At 33.9% G+C, this 27,742-nt stretch overlaps 1 protein-coding gene across 3 annotated transcripts; it reads right to left on the bottom strand.

The window, feature by feature from the left end:
* Positions 1 to 18,641: 18,641 nt before the first annotated feature.
* Positions 18,642 to 26,192, bottom strand: LOC110627276 (probable GABA transporter 2). Of its 3 annotated transcripts, XM_043955155.1 has the most exons (9): positions 25,989 to 26,192; positions 25,601 to 25,839; positions 25,274 to 25,487; positions 24,965 to 25,195; positions 21,063 to 21,160; positions 20,776 to 20,962; positions 19,847 to 19,977; positions 19,450 to 19,686; positions 18,642 to 19,334 (listed from the first exon to the last, which is right to left on the bottom strand). In XM_043955155.1, exons 3-9 carry the CDS (start codon positions 25,356 to 25,358, stop codon positions 18,945 to 18,947), a joined length of 1,359 nt encoding a protein of 452 aa, XP_043811090.1. In that variant the 5' UTR covers positions 25,359 to 25,487; positions 25,601 to 25,839; positions 25,989 to 26,192; the 3' UTR covers positions 18,642 to 18,944. The 3 variants fall into 3 exon arrangements, with proteins under 3 accessions (XP_043811090.1, XP_021629222.1, XP_021629231.1); XM_021773530.2 differs by having other exon boundaries at positions 25,274 to 25,896; positions 25,989 to 26,191; XM_021773539.2 differs by lacking the exon at positions 25,601 to 25,839 and having other exon boundaries at positions 25,989 to 26,191.
* Positions 26,193 to 27,742: the final 1,550 nt, after the last annotated feature.

The following is a 27,742-nucleotide window of genomic DNA, read 5'->3' as shown; positions in this document are numbered from 1 at the left end:
ATTTCCAGGTTCGGCCGCCGAACTTGCATGAGATGTGGGGGCACATTCAGCTGCCGAAAGGTGGTCTGCCAGCCCTATATAAGAGCTCCATGGCCGAAACGGGCGAGTTTTCTCTCCATTTTAGGCCACGGTGAGTTCATGCTCTCCTTTGGTTCGTTTTTGCTGTTTTTCCTCCGATCTTTCATGTTTTAACAAGCTTTGTGTTGATTTGAAGAGATTTGAGCAAAAAGAGCAAGTTTGGAAGCTTGGAGACCAAAGAGTGGATTTCTCCCTACCTCCAAGCTAGGATCGTCTTTCCTCTCGATCTTCAAGAGGTAAGCTTAGATCCAACCTTTCTTGCATGTTTTAAACTAGTTTTATGAAGATCTATGGGGTAGAAATGCATGATAGGTTATTGTTATGTTTATGATTTTATGTATGTTTATGAACAATGTGGGTTGTTTGATGTGTTATAGATGGGGTTTAGGATAGTTTGAAGCCCCTAGGAGCTTGTATGCTTGAGTATGCATGTTGTAGAATAGGAGAATGCATGATTGAATGTGTTGGGAGGCGTTTATGCATGTTGAGCTGAGTTTCTGCCCTTCTGGGAGAAACCAGGTTCGGCAGCCGAAAGTTCTTTCGGCCGCCGAACCTGCCTTTGGTAGCATGAATCGGCTGCCGAACCCTGCCCCCAAAAGATGACTTTCGGCTCTGGAAGGGACTTTCGGCCGCCGAAGGTGCCGCCGAACATGCATGAGTTTCGTCTCTGGAGGGAACCTTCGGTCGCCGAAAGTGCCGCCGAAGGTGCATGACTTTCGGCTCTGGAGGGCCTTTCGGCCGCCGAACCTGCCACCGAAAGTGCCCTGTTCAGCCCTCCTTTGCATGTTTTCTATGGATGTTTTAAAGTGTTTTAGGGGGTTTTTGGGGAGTATTTTCAGAGTTATGTTCATAGATGTTTGGTCCCTCATTTGAGTCCACCTGTGTAGGTTCGGACCCGAGGAACCGAGGACCCCAGCAGTGAGTCAGCTGCCCCAGTGTCTGGTCTGAGCTAACCAGAGGTGAGTGGAATAACTCTTTACGTTTTAAAGTAAATAATAAATGATTCAGCATGATTCATGCATCACGAATGTCATGTGATATAATAGGTTGTTGCATTAGAATCCACGAATATGTTGCACTGCATTCTTTGTTGTGGATGTGGATGAATGCTGTATGATCCAATTAGTCCCTGAGGAAAGACCAGGACCCCATTCTACGGCCTGGCACGATATGGAATGCAAAGTCCAGGTGCCAGATGAGGCCCTGGGGAAATAGTAAGTAATGTTATGATATGAAGGAAGACCAGGACCCCATTCTACGGCCTGGCACGGATACGATGCTGGGACTATTTGGTGACAGGTTTACCCTTGATGTGAATTGTCTGTGATGTGATGCATTTCATGAAAGCATGAATGTTAATATATGTTTTTACTATTCTGCTCACTGGGCTCTAGTTGCTCACCCCTCTCCCTTAACCCCCAGGTTTGCAGGTACAGGGTAGACCAGGGGGTCAGCAAGAGTAATGAAGTCATGGTCATGTAATAGCTAGAGTGGACATGATAAATGTTGTTATGTTATGTTGAGTACAGTCATGTAAAAGTATGATATAGAATGTCATGTAATAATGCTTATGAAAGTTTATAGTTGTGCTTGACCATAGTATTATGTTAATCCCTTTCTAATACATGATCTTAATGTTTAATGATGATTATTGTAAACCAAACTCAATACATGTTATGTCACCCCATTGTGGCAATGTTGAGACTCCAAAGAGGAGTAAATGTTTATGACTATGTTTATGTATAGTGCATGCACAGGTTGAGTTTGGTAAATGAATGAAAGAGTGAATGAATGAAAGAAAAGTTCAAAATTTTTATGTTTGTTGTTGATCATGTGTGGGATTAAACAGGTTTACAGGATGATTGTTAGGCTTGCTACGGGTCCCAGCGGCCTTATGCCGATCTGGATCCTAGCGCCGGTAGCGGTCTGATTTTCGGGTCGTTATAAAAGACAAGATAAAGAAAGATGCCAGATACTATGTTTGGGATGAACCATATTTGTGGAAATATTGTGATGACCAAATGATAAGGAGATGTATCCCAGACTAAGAAATAGCTTATGTTCTTACTTTTTGTCATTCATATAGTTGTGGTGGACACTTTGGTCCAAGGAAGACTGCTCATAAAATACTTGAAAGTGGCCTGTTTTGGCCCACTGTTTTTCGAGATGCTTTTCTGTTTTGCAGATCTTGTGCCAGGTGTCAACAGACTGGAATCTGAGCAAAAGGAATCAAATGCCACAGAACCCCATCATGGTCTGCGAGGTGTTTGATGTATGGGTATAGACTTCATGGGCCTTTTTCCACCATCATTTGGATACACTTACATCATCCTTGCAGTGGATTATGTATCCAAGTGGGTGCAAACTAGAGCAACAAAGACTGATGATGCCAAAGCAGTAGTGGACTTTGTGAAAACCAACATCTTTGCCAGACATGGAGTACCAAAGGCAATCATCAGTGACAGAGGGACCCACTTTTGCAACAAGGTAGTAGAAAGTCTTCTCAAAAAGCACAATGTGATCCATAGAACATCCACAGCCTACCACCGTCAGACAAATGGGCAAGCTGAAGTGTCCAATATAGAGATCAAGGCCATCTTAGAAAAAACAGTGTCCCCCAACCGAAAGGATTGGAGTTCACGTTTGGAAGATGCTTTATGGGCCTACAGGACAACCTACAAGACCCCCATAGGTATGTCTCCTTACATATTGGTCTATGAAAAAGCTTGTCACCTTCCAGTTGAGCTTAATCACAAGGCCTATTGGGCTGTAAAGAATTGCAACATGGACCTTAAAGAAGCTGGACACAACCGCAAGTTGCAATTGCAAGAGCTAGAAGAAATAAGACGAGATGCATATGAGAACTCTTGGAGCTACAAAGCAAAAACCAAGGCCACCCATGACAGTCATCTTTCGAGAAAACAATTTGAGGTTGGTGATAAAGTCTTACTCTTTGACTCTCGTTTGAAATTGTTTCCAGGAAAGCTACGGTCTAGGTGGATTGGACCATTCATTGTAGAGCATGCCTACCCACATGGAGCTGTAAACATCCGAAGCATAGAGACTGGAAAAATTTTCAAGGTGAATGGGCATCGTCTGAAACCATACTTTGAAGGATTTGCAGTGCAAGTGGTGGAAGAAATTCCACTACAACATCCTTCTGCCTAAGTGATCATACCATGTGCACCACACCCCAGGGGAGTATTCAGATTCCTTTGTTCTCTTCTTTTACATTGAGGACAATGCATGATTTAAGTGTGGGGGTGCATATCTCTCTTCTTCTCTCCTTCTCCGCTTCTTTTCCTCTTCTGCTCCCTTCTCTTTCAGATTTGCAAAATTTCCTTTCAGTTTTTTGCATTTTGCGTTTCTTTCAGTTTAATTAGCCACAGTCTAAATTTTTTTTTTCATTTTTGTTATTTTTGCTTTCAATAAAACACACACAACCACAACCTTCTTCTTCTTTTTGTTTTGCTCTACTCAAACTGATGAACTATGTTGGATGAGCTTTTCTTTCCATGACCCCATTGATGAGATAACTCTTTAAACTTATGTTGAATCAATTGCAGTGAGTTGTATTCATGTTTGAGAATTGCCTTTTGAATTGAATATTTGAGTTTTCTATGGTGAAAAATATATTGATGACACTCATTAGAGAGAATGAATTGAAAATTGTGTGAATGAACTTAACAGGACTTGATTTAGCAATTGGTGTTGATTTGCCCAAATCATTGAGAGAAAGAAATTCACAAAGCCTTAGACTTCAAAAGCACAAATTGAAAACTGTTCCAATGGTCAAAAGACTATGAACAGAGCTAGTAGCCACTTGGATAGGTGACCAACTGAGTAACTGGGGGTGGGTATCACAAATATGTACCTTCACGTCAAAAGGTTGGTGACTTGTTCAAGCAAAATTAAAAGTGCAAAAAGCTGAATAAAGTACTTCAAGGTAAGGGCAAGTCACTCTGAAAGCTAGAAAAAGTCTTATCTGAATAAATAATATATGCATGTATGATCTCTCTTGAGTAAAACAAATCCTAGCCATGGTAAGCAAATGGAAACAAGGAAAGAAGGTGAGTAATCTTCATGCATATATTCTTCACTGCAATGATTCAAAATAGGTGTCTTGAGTAAGAGTTTAAGTGGAAATAAGGATCTAGAGTAAGAAAGCTTATTTGACTATGTTTATTTGCTTGAGGACAAGCAAAAGGCAAAGTGTGGGGGTATTTGATAGAGCAAAATTTAGTCCATTTTATACTAATATTATTGATAAATATTTACATGATTTATGCTTAATTTTATTGCTTTTAATATTATTTTGCAGAAAATGGTGTAAAAGGACAATTTGGAGAAAATGCCCCTAAAACTGCCTTATTTGGAGCCAAAGAGAACAAGCCTGCCAAGTTGGATTCAAGTCAAGCTAAACGAGGAAAATATTTTGAAGCTTAAATATTGAAGCACTTGGGCCAAGTACATGGACCAAGCACTTCACGCAAATGGGCCACTGCACTTCATCAATTCACGCGAATGGAACCAAGCGCACGTCCCACCTCACCAACACTCAAATGGGCCCGCGCTTCATCACTTCACGTGGACCATGGACCCACCAAGCTCAATTCACGCCCAAATGGACCAAAGCTCCTCATCAACGGAACCAAGCGCACGTGAATCAAGCGCACTTCACCATGGACCGCATATGGCCCACTCATGTACATCCAACGCGCACATGACCGCCACTTCACAATTCCCTCAAGTGGACCAAGCCGAGCCATGGGCCCGCCAAAGCACGCTCCCACTTCACCCACTCCAGCACGTGGATCAAGCCCGCACGTCCATCTTGCACTCATGGCACGCCTTCACCACACACGCACAAAGGGCCAGCGCACTTCCTCAACGCCAAAGCTCAGACAGCCCATTCCGCGCAAGGAACCACGCTCACACGCGGACAGCAATTTCCAATTTAGGGCGTCTCTCCAGCTCTATTTAAAGAGCTTTAAGCGGCCAGAAGAAAAGGACAATTACAATTTCTCCTCTCGGCAATTTCCGCAAGCCTCTGCGCAGAAGAAATCAGCTCCTTCGGTTCCTTCTTTTCCCTTTTTATTTTTCTGTTTTTAATTCAGCCAATGAGTGGCTGATTTCTTTAATCTAGTTGAATATTGGTTGAAGCTTTAGTTGATTAATGGGTTGTGAGACTTGATCAAATATTGTTTAATTTTTGGAAATTCAATATTCATGCAATTTTATATTTAATTTTCATATTATTTTGTTATTGAGATCTACGTTGATTTTTTATTGCAAAATAATTATTTGTTAGTTTGAATAATTTAAGTCCGTAATTGCTTAGATTATTCTTACATGAGAACACTTGGGATAAAACCCAAGGAAATTATATGATCTAGCGTTATCTCCATATGTTTGGGTAGCTAGGATTGGATCTCTCTATTTCTTAATGCAATTGATAATTGTTTTGATACCTGAGGCCCAAGGACGTTCCTTGACAATTTGTTAATTAGTAATTAATTAGAGGACGTTCCCTAATTGGTTTAATCATAAAGAGAGATAATGTTGGTGAGAAGCGTCTTCCATCTCCATAACTAATCTATTGAGTCAATCCAAAAGAACAAAGTGTCTGTGATCAATCCCAACAACTAAAGTGGATCCAATACTTCAACTAGAACTTTCTCATTATTGATTACTCTTTATTTTATTATTTGCTTTCTATTATTATTCTCATTATTAGTTACTACAATCAATCTCAAACCCCCCCTGTTATTTTATTGACAGTTTTTTATCCCAATTTTCAGTTTATCTCATTTAATCCCACTTTCAGTTTTTATCTCATTTTTAGTTTATTATTGTTCCAGTTTATTTTCTTGGTCATAAAAAGAGAAATAGGTGAGTTCTCAATTCCCTGTGGATTCGATCCTCTCACCACTATCTGCAGTTATAAATTGTTGATAACCAGAAAGGTTATTTTTGACCGGTTTCGACAACCGCGAGTCATCAATCTTTTAAAAGCACTTGGGAAAAGCTTTGAAGAAGCTAAGCTGGTGAAGAAAATTTTGAGATCACTACCGAAGTCTTAGGAAGCAAAAACCACAATCATCTTTGATATAAAAGACTCCACAAGGTACACATATGATGAGTTGATTGGATCATTAATTGCCCATGAAATGATGTTCAAAAAGGAGATCACATAGAAAAAAAAAAGGCCAGAAAGGTACAACTTTAAAATCAGAAAAGCTAACATAAGGCAAAAAGAAGTCTATTGCCTTGAAGATATCATACAAGTAAGTCTTCTACCTTATCCGGTAATGAAGAAGAAATGGTTGTGTTAGCAAGAAAATTCAGAAGAGCTTTCAAAAAAGATGGAAACAAGTACAAAAGATTTGTCAAAAAGTATGAACCAAAGGATGACTCTCAATCACACCCTCACAAAGACCCAAAAGAAGTTATCTGCTATGAGTATAACAAGTTCGGTCACATCAAACCCAACTAGTCAAAAAGCAAAAAGAAGATAAAGGAAAGAAAGCTATGGCTGCTGTTTGGGATACAACTGATGAAAGTTCCAGTGACGACTCAAACGAGAATAATGAAGCTAATCTCTAATGTATGGCTCTTGAAGAAAAAGTTGTTGAACTTTCAAAAAAAGAAAAAATTGAGGTAATCGAATCTGAACCACCTAATATAGAAGAGTTAGAGCTTGCTTTTGCCAAAGTTCATGATAAATATAAAACGTATAAAAAAGAATGTGCGTCATTAAAGCTTGAAAATGCATCTTTACAATCTGAAAATATTTCTCTCAGTATGATTTTGAAAGAAAATGAATTTTATAAAACTAAAATGATTTTATTTAATGATTTGAATAAGGAGTTAGAAATTTTAAAACAAAACTGTGAAAAACTTTCAAAAAAGAAAAAAATTCATGAAACAAAAACAGAGTCTTTGACAAATGATCTTGCAAAATCCACAAAAGGAAAACATCTCTTGAACTTCTACTTGGTTCACAAAGAATGTCTAGAGAAAAATTAGGAATTGGGTATAATGGCTTTGAAAATCATAATCATAATACATAAATTACTTTGTGAAAGCATCATCATATTTTCTTAGCATTACATGTTTTTATTGCAATAAAAAAGATCATATTGTTCATTCATGTCCTATAAGGAAAGGAAGCACAAAAGTAAATAAATTATGGGTACCAAAAGGTACAGCTCCTGTTTTCGCTAACATGTAGAGGACCCAAAAGAATTTGGGTACCTAAATTAGATATCTGATTCCAGGTCTGTCTAAAGCATAAAGAGGAAATAAATAAATGGCATGTTGATAGTAGATGCTCACGACATATGACTGGAGACAAAACTTCATTCAGTAAGTTGATCGTGAAATCAGAAGGATTTATAAGATTTGGAGATAAAAGAAGAGCACAGATTATTGGAAATAGAACAATTGGATTAAAACCCTGTATCGAAAATGTTGCACTTGTTCAAAGTTTAAAATGCAACCTACTGAGTGTAAGTCAACTTTGTGACAAAGGTTTTAAGATAACATTTCTATCAACATATTATGAAATTCTTATTATGAATGATAATGCCCTATTCGTAACATCAAGAATGGATAATATTTATCTGTTTGATCTTGAATTTTTTAAAATAATGAAGAAAAATATTTTACTAGTTTTGATGATAACAGTTGGGTATGGCGTAGAAAGTTAGGTCATGCATGTATGCATCTAATTTCAAAACTTTCAAATAAAAATCTTGTTAGAGGTTTACTAAAATTGAATTTTGAAAAAGATCATCCATGCAAAGCATGCTCAATGAAAAAACAAACTAGAATCTCTTTTAAACCAAAAAATGAAGTTTCTGTTAGGAAACCCAGAGATTACTACAACCCAAACACGCAGCGGAAAAATAAAAATATTTATTTCCTTGCCAGGATCTATGCGTTTCGTTTATTTCGAAAGGAATAATAAGAGACTAACCTGTTAGACTCGACAAGAAGAAACAATCCCAGACTCAAGGTGTTGCTTTTTCAACGAACACCCTCAATGGTATTCACACGAATGTCTTTTATCCTTCTAGAGTGATAGCTCTCTCCAAGATGGATAAGCTATGTGCTTTTCTAATCTGTAGCTCAAAACGATTTTACCAAAAAACGTTACCCCCACAATTCGCAGCAGGAGTTTTATACGTTTTAAGTCTTTTAGTTTTCTCACAATTCTTTTAGCAAAAAGTTGTGTTTATCACCCACTATTACAATCTCGCAGATATTCAAATATCTTACGTGACAGTTTGTTTTAATAAGGAAAACTGAAAATCTTTTATCTGTAACAGTTACAGATAGACTGCAGATCTTTTAAATATTATTATCTTATATTAATAATTAATATTAATAATAATAATATTTTTATTATTATTAATTATACTAATGGGCTTTTAGCCCATTAATATAGTACATCAACAACGTTCTTTTGTATGTGACCCAATAAGCTCACTTTAATTTGCAATAGGCCCAGTCCCACAAGACCCATAAATCATAAGCAGCCTCTAGCAAGACATTATGACTACCCAACTAATATGAGGATCAATAGTCCAATAATCCCTAATAAATAGAACATGTATTAATCTCTTTGCCACACGATATCTAGTTTGAACATAAGTCATGGTCAATGTCAAACTTATAATGTTTAAACTTATGATTTCTTGATCTCTAAGTAAACTGATAAAATCAAATGATATTGATGACACTATCAATTCATTTAAGAACGGCCATGCATTTCTCAGTCTCACTTATCGAGGGGCCCAGAAGATATCTCTCTTAAAGAGAGGGACAAATTCTATCTTAATTGTTCAATATCCTCTACATAATTTCTATCATGCTCAATCATAACCTTTATGATTATCCGATTAAAGACAATGTATGGTTATATCAAAACATAACAGTTCTTATGTTGGAAACTATGACAATCTCAAGTCAAAGGATTAAGACATAACTACTTTAAGATTCACTTATGACAATAACCCATGTAGTGATCTCAATGCGAGTCCATCCAATACTTTGTTCACTAACAAGTATTTATGATTATTGAATTATATCAACATATACATAATCGTCTCATGATTATCAATCAATAATCATTGTAGTTATATTTTATTATTATCAACATAACAATAAGTAACCAGGGATGTTAATCATTATTATGTAACATGCACACAAATAATAATGATAATAAAACATCTTTTAATTAATAACCAAAATAACATACAAAAAGGTCCAAGATAATGGCCTAGGGCAAATACACTAACATTATGAACACAATTCTTTTACGAAAAGAATTGTGGGAAAACGAAAACGAATAAAAAAAACTTATTTTGCGAATTGTGGAAGTAACGTTTTGGAGAAATCGTTTTTGAGTTGCAGATTGGGGAGCACATATCTTATCCATCTTTGAGAGAGCTAGCACTCTAGAAAGATAAAAGATGTTTGTGTGGATACTATTGAGGGTGTTCGTATCAAAAGCAGCACCATCAGTTCATAATAGTAGCTTCTCGTCGAGTCTAACAGGTTAGTCTCTTATCCTTCCTTTCAAAATAAACGAATCACTCAGATCCTATGAAGGAAACTAGAGATTTTTATTTTTCTATTGTGTGTTTTGGGTTGCAGTAATCTCTGAGTTTCCTAACACAAATAACATGTATAACACGTCCTCCAAGGCTATCCATGAGTTCCGCATATGCCTTGCACATGCACCTTAAGTTGCACATGCATTGCACATGTTTCTTCAAATCAACCTATTTGGCTTGATAGACTTGTACACCTTCTAATTAGGCCCAATGGACTTAATTTTTCACAAAAACTTTTCTTACTCTTCACTTTAGGCTTTTCTTTATGTAACTTTGGCCCATAGGCTAGATTATGCTCCTTAAGTCATAATTGCAAGTGTTGCACTAAATCTGCCCCATATGAATTGAAACACGCTCTAAATTTATTTGGATCATATGAATATGATTTTGAATCCCTTTTAGATGTATTTGAATGATATAAGGTTGCTTCATACTATTAGTGCAAATATACTCTATTGGATACATATCATTCCCTCCTTCTTTAGAAAAGATTTATCCTCAAATCTTGCTCATGTTCATGTCAAGAATGGAAATTTTAGGAACCAATGCATCTTCAAAGACCTTCTCTTGAATAGGTGGAAATAGCATGAAACTCTCTTCATGGATGTTCTCATCAACAACCTGTAGATCAAGAACATAAGAACTAGGCATAACAATGTTAGTCATAAAAGATCATGTGAATGTGACCCATTCTCCTCCTCCACCTTATCAATCATGTTCTCTCATGTCCACCATTATTCACAACCTCTTCTTTAAGCTCATTGATGGAATTTTCAACAACAACTTCACTAACCTCGTGCATTCAACTTCCCCTTCAATCTCAACCTCTATGGAAGTTGAAATTGGAACTTCAGCCTCTTCTTTCTCCTTTTCTTTCTCCATCCTTCTCTTTCTTATCTCTTCTTTCTTTTCTTAGCAACAAACCTCTTCGTCTCCAACTTTGCCTCATGTAAATTCTCTTTATAATTATGAAACTCCTCAAGTAACAACAAAACTTCTCTAAAGCTATATACAACTTCCTTATCCATCTATTTTTTGCAATGTTGAATACAACCTTTAAAGTTATTTATTGCAAAATCAAGTATAAGGTAGGAAACATTCTCCTTAATCTCTATCTCAAGTACCTCTCTATCATTTTTATACTTATCCAAACTCATGGTAAAGAACAAAAATAAAAATCACAAGAAAAAAAATAGAGTTAGTAGTAAAGCACTTTCTTATGTGTTTGCACTTTTTTACTACTCTTTGCAATTCCTCCAATTGAACTTCAGAACTTAGGCCAACCCAACAACTCAAAATAAAAGCTTAGAAACAAAGAAAAGTAAGCTTAAACACACTAGAAAAAAGACACAAGACAAAATGGATGGTAACACAAGGACAAAACTATTGTACTACTTAATTATATCAACTTAAAGTGTAAACACAATCAAATAACACTCTAACAGTGTAAAGAAAACAAAGATGGCAAGACTAAAAATAATTCAGCAAATAAGAATTGAAAAATAGACAATTTAGGCTAAAATATAAGAATCTGAATTACTACAAAGCAAATCGATATTAAACCTAAAATATTTCTACCCAACAAAGCAAGAAAGTAATAATACCTATATTAATTACACTAAATCAGAATTCTCATGTATAGTTAATTTTGGAGCCAAATTAATTATTTTGTGCCAAATAAATTTATTTTAAGCTCTAAACATGCACAATTGTAAGTGTGATCAAATATGACATTAAATTAATTAAAACAAGAGAGAGTCAATTCAAACAGTCTCTAAAACAATAAGAATCCAAAAATTAGGTCAAAGAAAGCAATTTAAGCACCTCTATCTTCTAAAATGCCTTTAGGCATAAGAAACCTCAAGTCATAATTCAACAAGGATAAGAAAATAAATCCAACAAGGAGAAGGATTCCTCCAAAACACGCCTAGGATAACCTCAAGTCCTACTTCAACAAGGATAAGGAAAACAAATGCAACAAGGAGAAGGACTCCTTCAAAACATGCTTAGGATTTTCTTTCTTTTTCTTCATCTTTCTTTTTTTTCCTTTTCTTTTCTTTTAATTTTCTTTTTTTTTTCTCTTTGATATGGAACCCAAATTTACCAAGAAAGAAAATTAACTAATTTTGACAACTAAACTTAAATCAATAAATAGTCAAATAAATTTAGACACTAAATAAATTAAACTATCATAAGACCGAGACTCTAGAAGTCAAAACACAAGAAAACTCAAATTTAAATCCCTAAACTAAGATAAATTTATCTTAACCTTTAGCTCTAATATCAACTAACAAAAAACTCTATGGATTAAGTTCAAGAACTTTATGTCAAGATGGGATAGCTCCAAAGACCAATAATAAATTTCCCTTTATGACATCCCACGCAAAGGACAACAAGAATACCAATAATTGAGAATTAGAGAAACAAGACAAACGTCACAATTGAATTGATAGGTTTATCTTGATTCTTGATGCAATTGAAAGAATACAATCTCACACTCTCACACTCTCACAATAACAAAGGCACGCAAATAGTATGAATCATTCTGAATTTTGATTAAAGAAGTTATCCCATGCAAAGGACGGCTTGAGTTTATATAGAGAAAACTAAACCTAACCCTAAGAGAATAAGGATAAACTAAACCCTAAAGTGCCCAAACAAGCTGACCGAATTTAATAGCTCCAAGCAACGGGGCGGCACACTAAGACCTAAAAAATAGGTCCAAACAACTAAACTAGCAATACTAAAGCAAATAAGATAGAATAAGCTTAATATAAAAAAAAGGGCTTACAAAATACATCATTAAAGCCTAAATAAGATGTATAACATGTCCTCTAAGGCTACCCACGAATTGTGCACATGTCTTGCACATACTCCTTAAGTTGCACATGGTCCTTAAGTTGCACATGCATTGCACATATTTCTTAAAATCTGCTCACTTGGTTTGATGGACTTGTACGCCTTCTAATTATGTCTAATGGACTTGAATCTTCACTTTAGACTTTCTTTTATGTAGCTTTGGCCAATAGGCTAGATTATGCTTCTTAAGCCCATAATTGCAAGTGTTACACCAAATCTGCCCCATATAAATTGAAGCACACTCCAAGTATAATTGGATCATATGAATATGATTTAAAACTATTTTTAGACCCATTTGAATGATCTAAGATTGCTCCATACCATTGTTGCAAATCTGCCCTATTGGATCTATATCAACCAAGGCTGCTACTAGTATTGTAATACCCGGCTAGACCCCGGCATCGGAATTCCAACTTTCCGGCGGAATCTCCGATGGAATCCGAAATCTCGGATGTCGAAACATCTTAGAAAGGTAAAATAAGGTTTTATGAAATGGTTTTATGGTTTCAATGCTAAGTTTTTGAATTAAAGTTTTTAAATGAAGAAAACTACCTTGGAGGGAAAAGCCCAGGTTCGACCGCCGAACCTCATGTTCGGCCGCCCAACATGGTGCGGTTGCGGAAGCTCCTTTAGCCCCCGAAGGTGGTCTGGCCAGCCACCTATAAAAGGCCCCCTGTCCAAAAATGGGTGAGTTTTCTCTCTCCATTTTCGGGTATAGGTGACGTTCTGCCCTTCCATGGTTGATTTTATGTTTTTCCTTCAAGATTTTTATAAGTTTTTGCTTTGTTTTGAAGATTTTAAGCTTAAATCAAAGTTTTAAAGCTTGGAGACCTTCAAAAACCATTTTCGCCTCATCTCCGAGTTCAGATCACATCTACTCTCGATCTTCAAGAGGTAAGTGTAGATCCTCATCTATTCTTATATTTTAAGTAAGTTTTAAATGGGGTTAAGGGTATACGTTGCATGTTTTTTAATAGGATATTATGTTAGGGTTTATGTTAGCTTTATGCTTAATGTGATGTTATGTGTTGTTTGTTGGGGTTTAGGCTAGTTTTATGCCCCTTATGCATGTTGAAATGTGTACGCATGTTTTAGAATAGTTGAATGTGTGTTTAGGAGAGTTTTGGTGGCTTGGGCATAGTGGCAGAATCGGGTTCTGTCACCTAAGAAGACCCAGGTTTGGCCACCGAAGCAAGGATCGGCCGCTGAACCTGCTAGACGAGGCAGCTTTGGCTGCCTAAACTCGCCCCTGAAAGATGGACTTTCAGATCTATGGGGGAGTTTTGGCCGCCGAAACTGCCTCCGAAGGTTAGTGACTTTCAAATCTGTGAAGGCCTTCGGCCGCCCAACCTGCCCTCGAAAGTGCCTGACTTTCGGATCTGTAGGGGCTTTCGGCCGCCGAACCTGCCGCCAAAAGTCCTCTGTCCGGCCTTCCTTTACTTGTTTTCTATGCATGTTTTATGATGTTTTAGGGGGTTTTTGGGGAGATGTTTAGTGTCATGTTAGAGTTGGTTCAGTCCCTCATTTGAGTCCACCTGTGTAGGATCGGACCCTAGGAACCAAGGAGGCCAGCAGTGAGTTAGCTGTTCTAGAGTCAGCCAGAGGTGAGTAGAACTGAACTAGAGGTGAGTAGAACTGAACTATGTTTTAAAGTAACTAAATTCTAAGCATGTCCATGCATCATGAATGCTATGTTATGTATTAGGTTGTTTTGCATTAGAATTCACGAATATGATGCATTGCATTTTTACTGTTGATGTAGATGGATATTGGATGACCTACTAGCCCTCGATATGATATGATATGATACGGAAGTCCAAGTCGAGGCCTATTCTACGCCCCTGGCATAGTTGGACATGTTATGTTATGTTTAAGAGGAAGTCCTGAGGAGCTCCATCGAGGGCCGGGCATTATTTGGATATGTAGGGGGTTACTGGTGACAAGTCCATCCGTGATGTGAATTATTTGTATTGTGATGCATTTCATAAAAGCATATGTTTATTAAATTGTTTTTATTGTTCTGCTCACTAGGCTTTAGTAGCTCACCCCTTTCCCCCTAACCCCCAGGTTTGCAGGTCAGAGATAGCACAGGAAGTCGGCAAGGGTGATATTTATGTTAATGTAATAGATAGTAGTGGACATGTAATATGTAATGGTTAGATTTGTGCTTTGCCCTAGTTTATATTTTTGTAAAATCCCTTTGAACATGATTATTATGTAAAAGTTTAATGATGAGTTATGTTAATCCAAGCTTGATGTATGTGATGTTGACCACACTAGAGCATTTGATGAGGGCTCTAGTGTGGGTTTTATGTTTGCAGTATATGGAGAATGTACAGGTCAAGCTTGGTATATGAAAAGCTTAAAATTTTTATGAAAATGTATGTTCATGTTTGGGATTTTATCAGGTACACAGGATGCATAATAGGCTTGCTACGGGTTCCGGCGACCTTAAGTCGATCTGAATCCTAGCGCTGGTAGCGGTCTGATTTTCGGGTCGTTACAGAGTAGTATCAGAGCCTCAGGTTCATATGGTCGGACCTAGAGAGTGTTGGGCTCATAGATGTCATAGAGGGGCAAGCACAATAGGAAAAATCATGTCCACTAGGATAGGATGTAGAGTCCTGTCTTGATGATGATGTGAAATGCCATGATTATATGCAAGTTTGTCGAACATTCGAGGACGAATGTTCTTAAGGGGGAAAGAATATAATACCCGGCTAGACCCCGGTATTAGAATTTCAACTTTCCAGCGGAATCTCCGTTGGAATCCGAAATCTCGGATGTCGGAACATCTTAGAAGGGTAAAATAAGGTTTTATAAATGATTTTATGGTTTTAATGCTAAGTTTTTGAATTAAAGTTTTCAAATGAAGAAAACTGCCTTGGAGGGAAAAGCCCAGGTTCGGCCGTCGAACCTCATGTTCGGCCGCCGAACATGATGCGGTTACGGAAGCTCCTTTGGCCCCTGAAGATGGTCTAGCTAGCCACTTATAAAAGACCCCCTGTCCGAAAATGGGCGAGTTTTCTCTCTCCATTTTCGGGTATAGGTGAGGTTCTGCCCTTCCATGGTTGATTTTATATTTTTCCTTCAAGATTTTTATAAGTTTTTGCTTTGTTTTGAAGATTTTAAGCTTAAATCAAAGTTTTTAAGCTTGGAGACCTCCGGAGACCATTTTCTCCTCATCTCCGAGTTTGAATCACATCTACTCTCGATCTTCAAGAGGTAAGTGTAGATCCTCATCTATTCTTATGTTTTAAGTAAGTTTTAAAATGGGTTAAGGGTATATATTGCATGTTTTTTAGTAGGATATTATGTTAGGGTTTATGTTAGCTTTATGCTTAATGTAATGTTATGTGTTGTTTGTTGGGGTTTAGGCTAGTTTTATGCCCCTTACGCATGTTGAGATGTGTACGCATGTTTTAGAATAGTTGGATGTGTGTTTTGGAGAGTTTTGGTGGCTTGGGCATGGTGGCAGAATCGGGTTCTGTCATCTAAGAAGACCTAGGATCGGCCGCCGAACCAAGGATCGGCCGCCGAACCTGCTAGGGGAGGCAGCTTTGGCCGCCTAAATTCGTCCCTGAAAGATGGACTTTCGGATCTGTGGGGGAGTTTCGGCCGCCGAACCTGCCCCCGAAGGTTAGTGACTTTCGGATCTGTGAAGGCCTTCGGCTGCCCAACCTACCCCCGAAAGTGCCTGACTTTCGGATCTGTAGGGGCTTTCGGCCGCCGAACCTGCTGCCAAAAGTCCTCTGTCCAGCCTTCCTTTGCTTGTTTTCTATGCATGTTTTATGATGTTTTAGGGGGTTTTGGGGGAGATGTTTAGTGTCATGTTAGAGTTGGTTCGGTCCCTCATTTGAGTCCACCTGTGTAGGATCGGACCCTAGGAACCAAGGAGGCCAGCAGTGAGTTAGCTGTTCCAGAGTCAGCTAGAGGTGAGTAGAACTGAACTATGTTTTAAAGTAACTAAATTCTAAGCATGTCCATGCATCATGAATGCTATGTTATGTATTAGGTTGTTTTGCATTAGAATTCACGAATATGATGCATTGCATTTTTACTGTTGATGTGGATGGAGATTGGATGACCCACTAGCCCTCGATATGATATGATATGATATGATACGGAAGTCCAGGTCGAGGCCCATTCTACGCCTCTGGCACGATGTAAGAGAAAGTCCAGGTCGAGGCCCATTCTACGCCCCTGGCACAGTTGGACATGTTATGTTATGTTTAAGAGGAAGTCCTGAGGAGCTCCATCGAGGGCCGGGCATTATTTGGATATGTAGAGGGTTACTAGTGACAAGTCCATTCGTGATGTGAATTGTTTGTGTTGTGATGCATTTCATAAAAGCATATATTTATTAAATTGCTTTTATTGTTCTGCTCACTGGACTTTAGTAGCTCACCCCTTTCCCCCTAACCCCCAGGTTTGCAGGTCAGAGATAGCACAGGAAGTCAGCAAGGGTGATGTTTATGTTAATGTAATAGATAGTAGTGGACATGTAATATGTAATGGTTAGATTTGTGCTTTGCCCTAGTTTATGTTTTTGTAAAATCCCTTTGAACATGATTATTATGTAAAAGTTTAATGATGAGTTATGTTAATCCAAGCTTGATGTATATGATGTTGACCACATTAGAGTATTTGATGAGAGCTCTAGTGTGGATTTTATGTTTGCAGTATATGGAGAATGTACAGGTCAAGCTTGGTATATGAAAAGCTTAAAATTTTTATGAAAATTTATATTCATGTTTGGGATTTTATCAGGTATACAGAATGCATAGTAGGCTTGCTACGGATTCCGGCGACCTTAAGTCGATCTGAATCCTAGCGCCGGTAGCGGTCCGGTTTCCGGGTCGTTACAAGTATCACCTAACTCAAACAAAGCTCACATGCCTCCAAGCCTCAATGAACCACATTCTAATATCAAATATCACATCCCTTGCAAATTGACTATGTGACTGAGCCAATCGAAAGTCCACGTGCAACACTCAACCTTCCGCTAAGGTCAAGTCAGCCTTACCATTTCCCAACCTAGCTCAACTTAAGGTGCAAACAGGCTTCGTGGACTTATTCTAGCTCAAATCAAGAAGCACAAGGTCAAGCGTGGTGTCAATGGAAGCTTAACAACTCCAGCGAAAGCAAACACGAACAACAAGGAGAATATATGCACAAGAGCTTTTATTATAAAAGAATCAAAGAATACAACAACACTTTACAAGGATTGAGAGTTTTGGGTAGGAGTGTTTAAGTGAGGTTCCAAAGTTACCAAGATATGCCAAAGTATCTCAAAGTATGTATATAAATGTGGAGGGCTTGCCTATTTATAAACATTCCTCCCCCTAACATGTGGTGAAAGTGTTTCCTCCATGTGGCTAGAACTTAGTTTCTAAAATTTTCAGGGACTAAACTATAATTTTATACTCCTTTGAAATTCTAGTTATGCTACAGAAGGCGTAGGTAAGGCCTGTTTAGCTGGTTCTAAGTTGTTGTCCATAGGTTTCTGGAACATTTTAGATTGGTCTAGTTTTGCTCCCATTTCTTCTGAAATTTTTGTCATAAATAGATAAAATTTTTATTATTATAATCACTTAAAAAAAATTGCCCCGTTACTCTTAAAATTTCTATTGTAGGTAAAAATAAGATTTCTTTTTGTCCTCGATAAAAAATAAAATTTTGCTCCCATTAATTTATTAAATTTTCAATTATTATAGCCTAATACTAATGTTTATTTTTCATTTGGTTTAATGAACTAATAGTTGTTTTAGTCCATTATTTATGTATATCCATATTACCTATTTTAATCTATATATTTAAATTTGTAAGTTGAATAAATTATTTATCCCTCTAAAATTAAACTATGAATCCACCCCTGATGAAGAGAATATGAAAATAACCAAAGCACCGCATGATAACATGATATAATTCTATTTCATTAGAAATTTAGAATACACTATTATATACAATGAATGTATTGGATAAATTCTCCTATTTGTTATATTTATATGATGGATAGAATATTAATTCTTCTTTTTCCAATATATTAATAGAAGTTGAGATCTACTAAAAGTAAAAAACTTTAAGGCTAAAATGTCTTTTTACTTATGCATTCATCAATGTGCCTTTACACATCATCTTATATGGAGTAAAATTGTAGCCTTTACACATCATCTTATATGTAGTAAAATGTACAATTACTCAGCATGCTTCTGTTGTTATTGTGAAGGATATTTTCATCACTCTTTTATGGTAAATTACTCTGCCTCATCTTTTGTCGCAGCGAGCTCACTACATTTTCTTCATATTTAAACGAAGAGGCCTAGTTCCCCATTGCAGAGCAAGATGGCGGAGTGATTGATAAATATGTGCAGGCTAACTCATTTAATCAACCACATCACTGCTAAAGAGCTTGAACTTATAAGCATCAAGAACCAACTTCCTTATAGAGGAGAATGCTCCCATAATTCCTGCTCCTGTAAACACTATTATAATAGAGATGTTGATCCAATAGGTAAGGGATGATTTTTGAGGCTTGTAGGTCATGTTGTAGAGAAGCATTGGGAGGACAAAATCTAGAGGGATAAATCCTATAGCTCCAACAACTCCATTTATGTCTCCAAAGAATGGAAGCATAGCTGCCATAAATCCACAGAATGTCACATAAAGAGTCCGAAGAATTAGCCTAGGAATCAGGTTCCTTTTGGAAAACATTCCTTGCTTCACATCAGCTGATTGCTTTTCCATTATCTCATACGCTACTTGAGAATATACCTGTGTGTTATATATATGTTGGAGAAATTTTATAATCAGCTGGTTTCTTTTGCATTGGCATGTTTAGATGCATCCAATATTCAGTTCTCTGAGTTAATTACGATTACCCACTTACCAGGCCAATGGCAAAGAGCTGAAGTAGTACAAAAACGACTCCAAGGCCAAGCACCCATGTTGGAGCCAAGGAAGGTCCCTCGTCCGGCATTAGGCTTTTGAGAATGTTGGAGTTGGATTTGTTTCCGAACACCCAATATCCAGATACTGCAGCTGAATAGAACGTAACCAGAATAACACTATAACACATTAAAAGGCCCTTCACCATCTTTCCAGTAGCAGGAGGGGCCAAAGTTGCCTGTGTAGATAGCACAGAAGAATTAAATTAATCAAATATAAAAGTGGTTATCAACAACGCTTTCAATTTTTATAGATGGAAAAATAAAGTAAAAAATGTTTTATCAAAAATCAAGAGACTCGAAAGTCAACGCGAAGATGTACTAAGATGCTAAAGTTACTTGTATTTCAGGCAGTATTCCATTCCCGAAAATAGCAGCTATTATGGAGATGGAAGTGAAGGCATTGAAAACCCTTGCAGACTCGGAAGATTCTAGCGTGTAATCCTTTTTAGGGGCACTTTTTGAGAGACCTGCATGACAAACGGTAGCAGTTTAAATCGTCAAAGGAGAATTTCCAAGCCTTCTATATGAAAATTGGTCGTAACGTATCTTTTTTTTCTTTTAAAGCATCATAACGTATTTTTTTAATTTGTTGCTTAATCTCTAAAAAAATAAATAAAATTATATATATATATATATATATATTAGAAAAGTTAAAACTAATATCATGTGATTTCGTAGTTAATTCAGAATTTATACTTCAATTGCATATTTTGATAACAATAAGATACACAACATATTATTTTGACTTGAAATTGAACTACAAATGCTAAACTAAACCATAAATACTAAATCTATGCAACATCATGATATTTTTTTTGTTTTTCTCTTTATTTTTTTTTAGGACAGAGATCTTGCTGGCATTCATCTACCCTAAGATAACAAACACATTATAAATAGATTGATATAGCACGAACTAGAAGTTCAACTACTTATTTTGGTTAACAGCAGCCCAGTAATTAATACTCCAATCAGTTAATAATCAAAAATTAGTCCAGCATGGTTTGGTTATGCGTCATTTTCAGAAATATGATGGCCCATATTCAGTTTCAAGCGTTAGATACGTAGATGCACATCCCAACGCTAAACCTGTTGTAGCACAGTGGTGAGAGCCTAAGGAGGAAAGGTGGACAGACCCCACAAGAGATCTCATAGAAATTGCCATGCAGGAAATTTTGTAAAGGACATTAATGTTTTAGATTCCATGTAAAGAATACACAAGCAACTGTTTAAAAATAAAGATAGGGAGAGTTTCAGGATGTGGGTACCTGCATGAATACAAGCACCAACAACAAGGAAAGTGTAGCCCAAACTGAGAAGCAGTGAAGCCATGTTGAGGTGTCTGAGGGAGTGGAAGGATGGAAGCTGCGATAGAACAACCATTACTGCTGTCACCATTGCTATGAACTCGTACAATTTCAGGGATCCATTGGGAGAGAGGTTTGAATACATGATCTTTTACATCCAAAAGAGTGGAAATTAGAAACAGAATACGTTAGACTACTAGAAGAATGAAACATTTATACTATGTATAAGAAGCAATAAGTAACAATACCTGAATGCATTCCCCTGCAAGCAAAATTGCTCCGATACTAACTCCAGTGTTGATGGCTGTTTGAATAAATATGACAAAATAAAACATCCAACCAGAGCCTGGAAAAGAAAAATAAGAAAAAGAACAAAGAGAACGTTAATTCCAATGATATAAAAAGCATTCCCAATTAAGTGGAGGGTTGCTTATGGATATTTTTAGCTTAAGATGATGATTTTTTAAGCGGTTGTTTAATACTCTTTATTTTATAATAAAATATAATTTAATAATCGATTAAAAGAAATTATAAAAAATACTTTTTAACTACTAAAATAAAGAGTGTTAAATAATAACTTAAAATGACGCTCCATGTCTAACATGATACTAGCAAATTAAAAGATAATGATTATGGCAGAATAAATGAGCCAACAACTCAATAGAAAGAATTTCTGCTGAGACTGATAAGGACAATTTGGACAATTTCAAAATGCTCATTTTTAATTAATTAATTTATTTAAACTTATAATTTTTTATAAGAGAGAGAATGAAAATAAATAAGAGATGAGAGGAGAAAATTAATTTTATGAATGAGGTAATTTATAAACTTGATGTACTAAGTAATAATAAATTTAATAATATTTAAAATTTAAAATTAAAAAATATAATAAATAAATTAAAATTGAGTAATGAAATTAAAAATACATTTAAAATTAGAAAATTACAAGTAAAATTAGCCTTTTTTAAACTTTTTTTTAAATATAAACTTTTTATATAATACTTAACAACAATCAAATCATAAAAAAAATTAAAATATATCACTTATGTAATCAATTTAATTATATGTCAATAAAAGAAATTCCAAACCATTAAAATTAGATTAGATTAGATTAGGCAAAATTATAAGTATCGATTATAATTGATAAAAAGTGAAAACAGATTTGACTATTTTTACATACTTTCATTTGTCTTTTTTTTTTTTGTTCATAAGATTCTTGTTTATGAAAGAGTAAGGTATACATTTAAATTTTTAATTAATATAATTTATTATAAATATGTGATTATATAACAAATTAGTTAAGTAAATGGATGGATGTCTTAAATAGGTAGAATCATGTTTTTTTCTCTTTCAACATTTTATGAAGACTCCTTAAATTCAAGTAGTTAAATCAAGATAACATTCATTTTCTATTTATTAGAACTTAATTGATGACACCTTAAAAGTTATTCAAAAATGTAATTATTAAATTAACTTAACAAAAATGCATTTTTAATTTTAAAATGGCTAAATACATATTTGGTTCCAATATTATTGTTTCACTATAATTTTTTCAATTAAGTCTTCGTTTATTTATAAATATTTATTTATATTTATAAAATATTTTTCATGAAAAATATTTTTTAATAAGATAATTTTTTTATTTTAATTTAAAAAATAAAATATATTAATAAATTTATATATAAAGAAGTTAATAAAATTATCAAAATGTAGAAAATAACTTAATTTTTTTTTAGTAAAATATTTTTTATTGATTAATTTCTTTAAAAGCGTCTAAAAAATATTTTATATAAAAGAAATGGAGGTTAACTCATTAAATACTTAATTAAAATCAAAATTTATTAAATATACTAAATTTATAAAAATGGGGATAAATTAGTCATAAAATAGTGCTATTTATTACTCGCATACTCTAAATTTTACTAACAGTTTTCTAAATTTTTATAATATAATAAAGTTATACTTATGAAAATTTATATATATATTTAGAATTATAAAATTTAATTTGAATAAAACCCTAACGATAAATTATTATTAGTTCTCTCTAATATAATAAAATTAACTATCAACTCTTTATTTCTAAATCATTCTATTATAATATTTTTATATTTTATAAAATTAAATCGTTTAATTATTTGGAGTCAACTTATTTAGTATTTATTTAAAAATTATATAATATAAATATTAAGATTCTGTTTATTTTTAAAAAAAATTTTAAGAAAATATTTTTTTTCATTTCTTATATTTGGAGCATGCAAGATAATTGGTCAAATGGAAAGTATTTTTTTAATTAAATAAAAAATTAAATCATCTTAAAGAAATTAATTTTTTTAAAAAAATTATTTTTTTCCATTTTGGGAATATCATCAGAGCTCCTATATATATATATATATATTTGTTTATATATTTTATTTTTTAAATTAAAATAAAACAATAAAAAATAAGAGATTTTTTTAAAAATATTATTTACTGACAGTAATTTTTATAAAAAATATCTTTTTTAAAAATAAAAAGCGTCTTAATTATATAAACTAAATAGTGTAAAAAGTCAAGACAAGTTAATTGATTAATATTTTTTAATAAAATAATCAAAATTTTAATTGCATAAAATATATAAACGGAATTCAAAATTAAAAGTAAAATAATTAATTTTAATAAAAAAAAAACATCTGGTAGTAATTCACCAAAAATCTAACCTCTCAATCTTATCACAATGTTTCGCCGGTTATCCAGTAGTCTTATAAGAGACCCATAGGCCCATAGTGCGCCCACCATTCCTAGTGGTGAACATTAATAGGTTTTAATTGAAAAACAAACAAACCAATTTAATTCCAAGCCCAAACAATGTCTACCCGCTAAAACCACAGCTCAAAGGACACGTCACACACGCATATCAGGCTCATTATTCTTACCTGTGCTATAACGAATAAAATAATTATTCATTTAATTAATTAATATAAAATTTTAAAAATACATATATAATTTTAAATCAAATTCATTCTATTTTTTAATTTTATTAAATAGAAAAAGCCAAAAAGTAAAGTCAATTTATTTTTATATCTTAAATGTTTTTTATAGTGAACTTTAAAATTAACTATTGAATTTTAAAAAGTTAAAAAAGAGTAAATTATGAAATTTTATTTTATTAATAAAATAGATATTTAAAATGAATGATAGTAAGATACATTTAAGTAAATTGGACAGATCTTAAATTCTCCCAATATTCAATTCAAAAAAGAATAATACTTGTATTCTAAGTTTATTTATTAAATTCAATCATGTCATTTTTTATCAATTATATAATTAAATAATTATAAAATATAATTTTTGAAGTAAACTAACATATTTTAATTAACACATATTAAAATAACATAATAACATTTTTAAATTAATTTTTATAGTATTCAAAATATGTGAGCCATTGAAATTTATATATATAGTTTTCAATATTATTGAATATGGAGTATTGAGAATAAATGTTTAATAAAAATTTTAATGCATTATGTTGTTGATATCTAATGATATTGAAAATAACGTAAATAAGTTTTAATAGAAAAAAGTTTTAATACTGATAAAATTAAATTAAAATAGCATTTTTTTATTTTAGTATTTATTAATAAAAATGCAAAACATATGAAATTTTAATTTAAAAACAATTTTCATATTTTTAATTATTGAAGGGACAATTAATATAATTTAAAAAAATATATGGTTGACTTTTATAATACAAATAAAAATATATAATTAAAAGAAAAATATATTTTAAATCATTATTTTATTAATTAAATAACATTTCAAAAATTATATTTTAATTTGTAGTTAACTTTTTAAATTCAGTGCACTGATTAAAATTTTGACTAATATTAAAGTTTTGATTTTATTGTTTGAATAAATTAAGATATAAGTTTAAATTTCTACAAACAATTAATTTTACCTACTTTTAAGCAGCATATGATGTAAATATTGAATGGGCGGAAATATTAATTCCCTGAATGCCAAAAACACTTCTGAAAAAAGGATCCGAATTTCCAGCTTTTAAGAGAGAGAAACTACCAACTGAACTGAGTCCTTTTAGTTTGTATAAAATAACCGTAAACAGTGGCAGCATATTAATTAAAAAAGAAGCTCAGAAAGGAGGAAGAAGCTTTACCTAAAACATCAGCGGCTAACTCTCGGAAGCGTATATGGCGGCGACCGGCCTTCTCACAGTAATCGAGCACCTTGGACATGAGATAGTAAGAGTAGAAGGTGACGACTCCCATCACCGTTAAGCAGAAGAAGCCCAAGCCCCAACCCAACCCTCTGAATGCGTATGGTAACGTCAAAATTGTAGGCCCCACTATCGCCGTCGTCAAATGGAACCCGGCGTGCCACCACTCGCCTTTTAAAAAAAAGTAAATGTTAAATAGTGAATTATATAGAAAGGAAAAACGTGAAACGGTCGTGAATTATATTATACCTTTTGATTCGAGAACGAAGGCTGCACCGGCGTCGACTTCGAGGCGGGACTCAGGGAAAGGATCAGGTTGTGGAGGATGGGCCATTGGATATGAAAGTTGGCTAGAGAAGCTGATGCAGGGATTTGCGATGTAAATTGCGATGCAAGGGGAAAGCTGTTTGGATCTGATAGAATAGCTACAAGAGATCTGGAACGACTCCTTTCCTCAAGAGATCTGCAAAACCTTTATTAAAAATTCTCCCAAATAGAGGTTTTCTAATTACAGTGTTGCTGTTGATAGAAATTTTTCTGTGCAGAGAATGAAAAAGGGCAGAACTAGCTATAAACCCTTGAGTGCTAAAGCTACAGGACATCATCGCTGCGGAATCGCTGAACTCATTCTGAGTTTCGCATCAATGGGTAAACTGTAGTCCGTTTTGTATTGGTGTCGTGTACGTCGAATGAAAATTATGAAGACCCCGCATCTATTGTGCCTTCCAAAAGTCTTAGCGTAACGGGAAGTTCACACATATAAAGACAAGACTAGCTACAGGCCTTCAAATGGGAAATGATCAAATCCATGGAGTCTGCAAATAGGAACGGAATCCCAGCACACAACCAACGCAGGAAAAGAAGAATTTATCCTTTTTGTGAAGCACAGCACAGATAAAACTAAGGAATATTAATGATTAAAAGCAGAATTGAATTGGGATCATAAGCAATTAAGCAAAATTACCTGAACGCATTCCCCTGCAAGCAAATACTAACTCCAGTGTTGATGGTTGTTTGAATAAATAAGACAAAAGAAAACATCCAAACAGAGCCTGGAGAAGAAAAGTAAGAAAAAGAACAAAGAGAACGTTAACTCCAATGATATTCAAAGCATTTCCAATTAACAACTGGAGGGTTGCTTATAGATATATTTTTTACTTTTTAGCTTAAGATGATATAAGCAAAATATTCAAAGCTAATGATTATATGGCAGCAAAAATGAGCCGAAAATAAAGAATTTCTGCAGAGAGATTCTGATAAGGACAATTTCGACAATTTCAAAATTCTCATCTTTAATTAATTTATTTATTAGTCAGGTAATTTATAAACTTGACATAAGAGGAAACAATAACTATAGTATGATTTTTTTAGAAAATAATTTAAATTAATTTTTATAAAATCATTCGATTTAAATTAAATTTTTAAGTTAAATAAAATTAAAATTTTCATTTTAAAAAAATTATTAAAAACTAAATTAATTAAATTGAATTTCTACAAAATCTTTAATTTTAAATTAAAGAATATTGACATTTAATTAAAATTAAAAGAGATACGATCAATTAATAAAATTTAGAACGAAATTATTTTACTCTTTATTAATATACGATCGATGATAATATGATAAATTAATATTTAATTTTATAATTTTAAGTAATATAAGATATAAATATGTATTTAGAATTTTAAATTTTAATTTGGATAAAAACCTAATGTTAAACTATTATCAGCTATCCATAGTAAAATTAATTATTTGCTCTTTGCTTCTATACATTATTCTATTAAAATATTTTTATATTTTATAAAATTAAATTATTTAATTATTTTGAAATAAAATATTAATTAATTTATTTTAACATTAATAAAACAATAAATAATATAAATATTAAATCATAGAGGTATAAACATGGTAAAAAATAGGAATAAAATCAGTTGACTAATATTTTTTAATAAAATAACTAAAATTTTTAATTTTACTTAATATTTTTTATTGAATAATATAAAACTAAAAACTAAATAATTGATTTTGATAAGATAAGGCATCTAGCAGCCATCCACCTAAAATCTAATCTCTCAATCTTTTAGGAATTCCAATCTCTATAATAATTACTCTGGGACATAAAAATTCAGAGTAACATTATGGATACATAGGCAAATGGGTGAACGTGACAAGGCCACTACAATGCACAGCCACCACGCCTTCCAACAATTGGATTTGGACCTAACCCATCAATTTACACCCGCTAAAATCACAGTTCCAAATACATCATAACCGGATACCAGGCTTATCATTCTTACCTGCAGTATACTAATGAATAAAATAATTTAAGAATGAGTAAAAAACATTTCACGTGATTTTATCGATTTTTCGCTTTACGTTTTATAATCTAATCAATGTTAACGGCTAAAACTATAGCTCAAAGGACACATTACAAATGCATATCAGACTTATTATTTTTATTTGCATTGTTTATTTGCTTGAGGACAAGCAAAAGGCTAAGTGTGGGGTATTTGATAGAGCATATTTTAGTCCATATTATCATGATTTTATTGATGTTTATTTACACCTTTCCTACTTAATTTTGTGGTTTTAATCATGTTTTGAAGATATTAGGTGTAAAGAGACATTCTGAAGAAAATGCTCTTAAAACTGCTAAAAAGTGCCAAAAATAGAAAAGTCACCTTCGGAAGCCGAAAGTGGCCTCCAGATCCGAAACTCCA

Source organism: Manihot esculenta, chromosome 1, assembly GCF_001659605.2.
Source record: "Manihot esculenta cultivar AM560-2 chromosome 1, M.esculenta_v8, whole genome shotgun sequence".
In the NCBI taxonomy this organism is placed as follows: domain Eukaryota; kingdom Viridiplantae; phylum Streptophyta; class Magnoliopsida; order Malpighiales; family Euphorbiaceae; genus Manihot; species Manihot esculenta.
The sequence above is the reverse complement of the archived record's forward strand: the minus strand, read 5'-3'. Positions and strand labels throughout refer to the sequence as shown.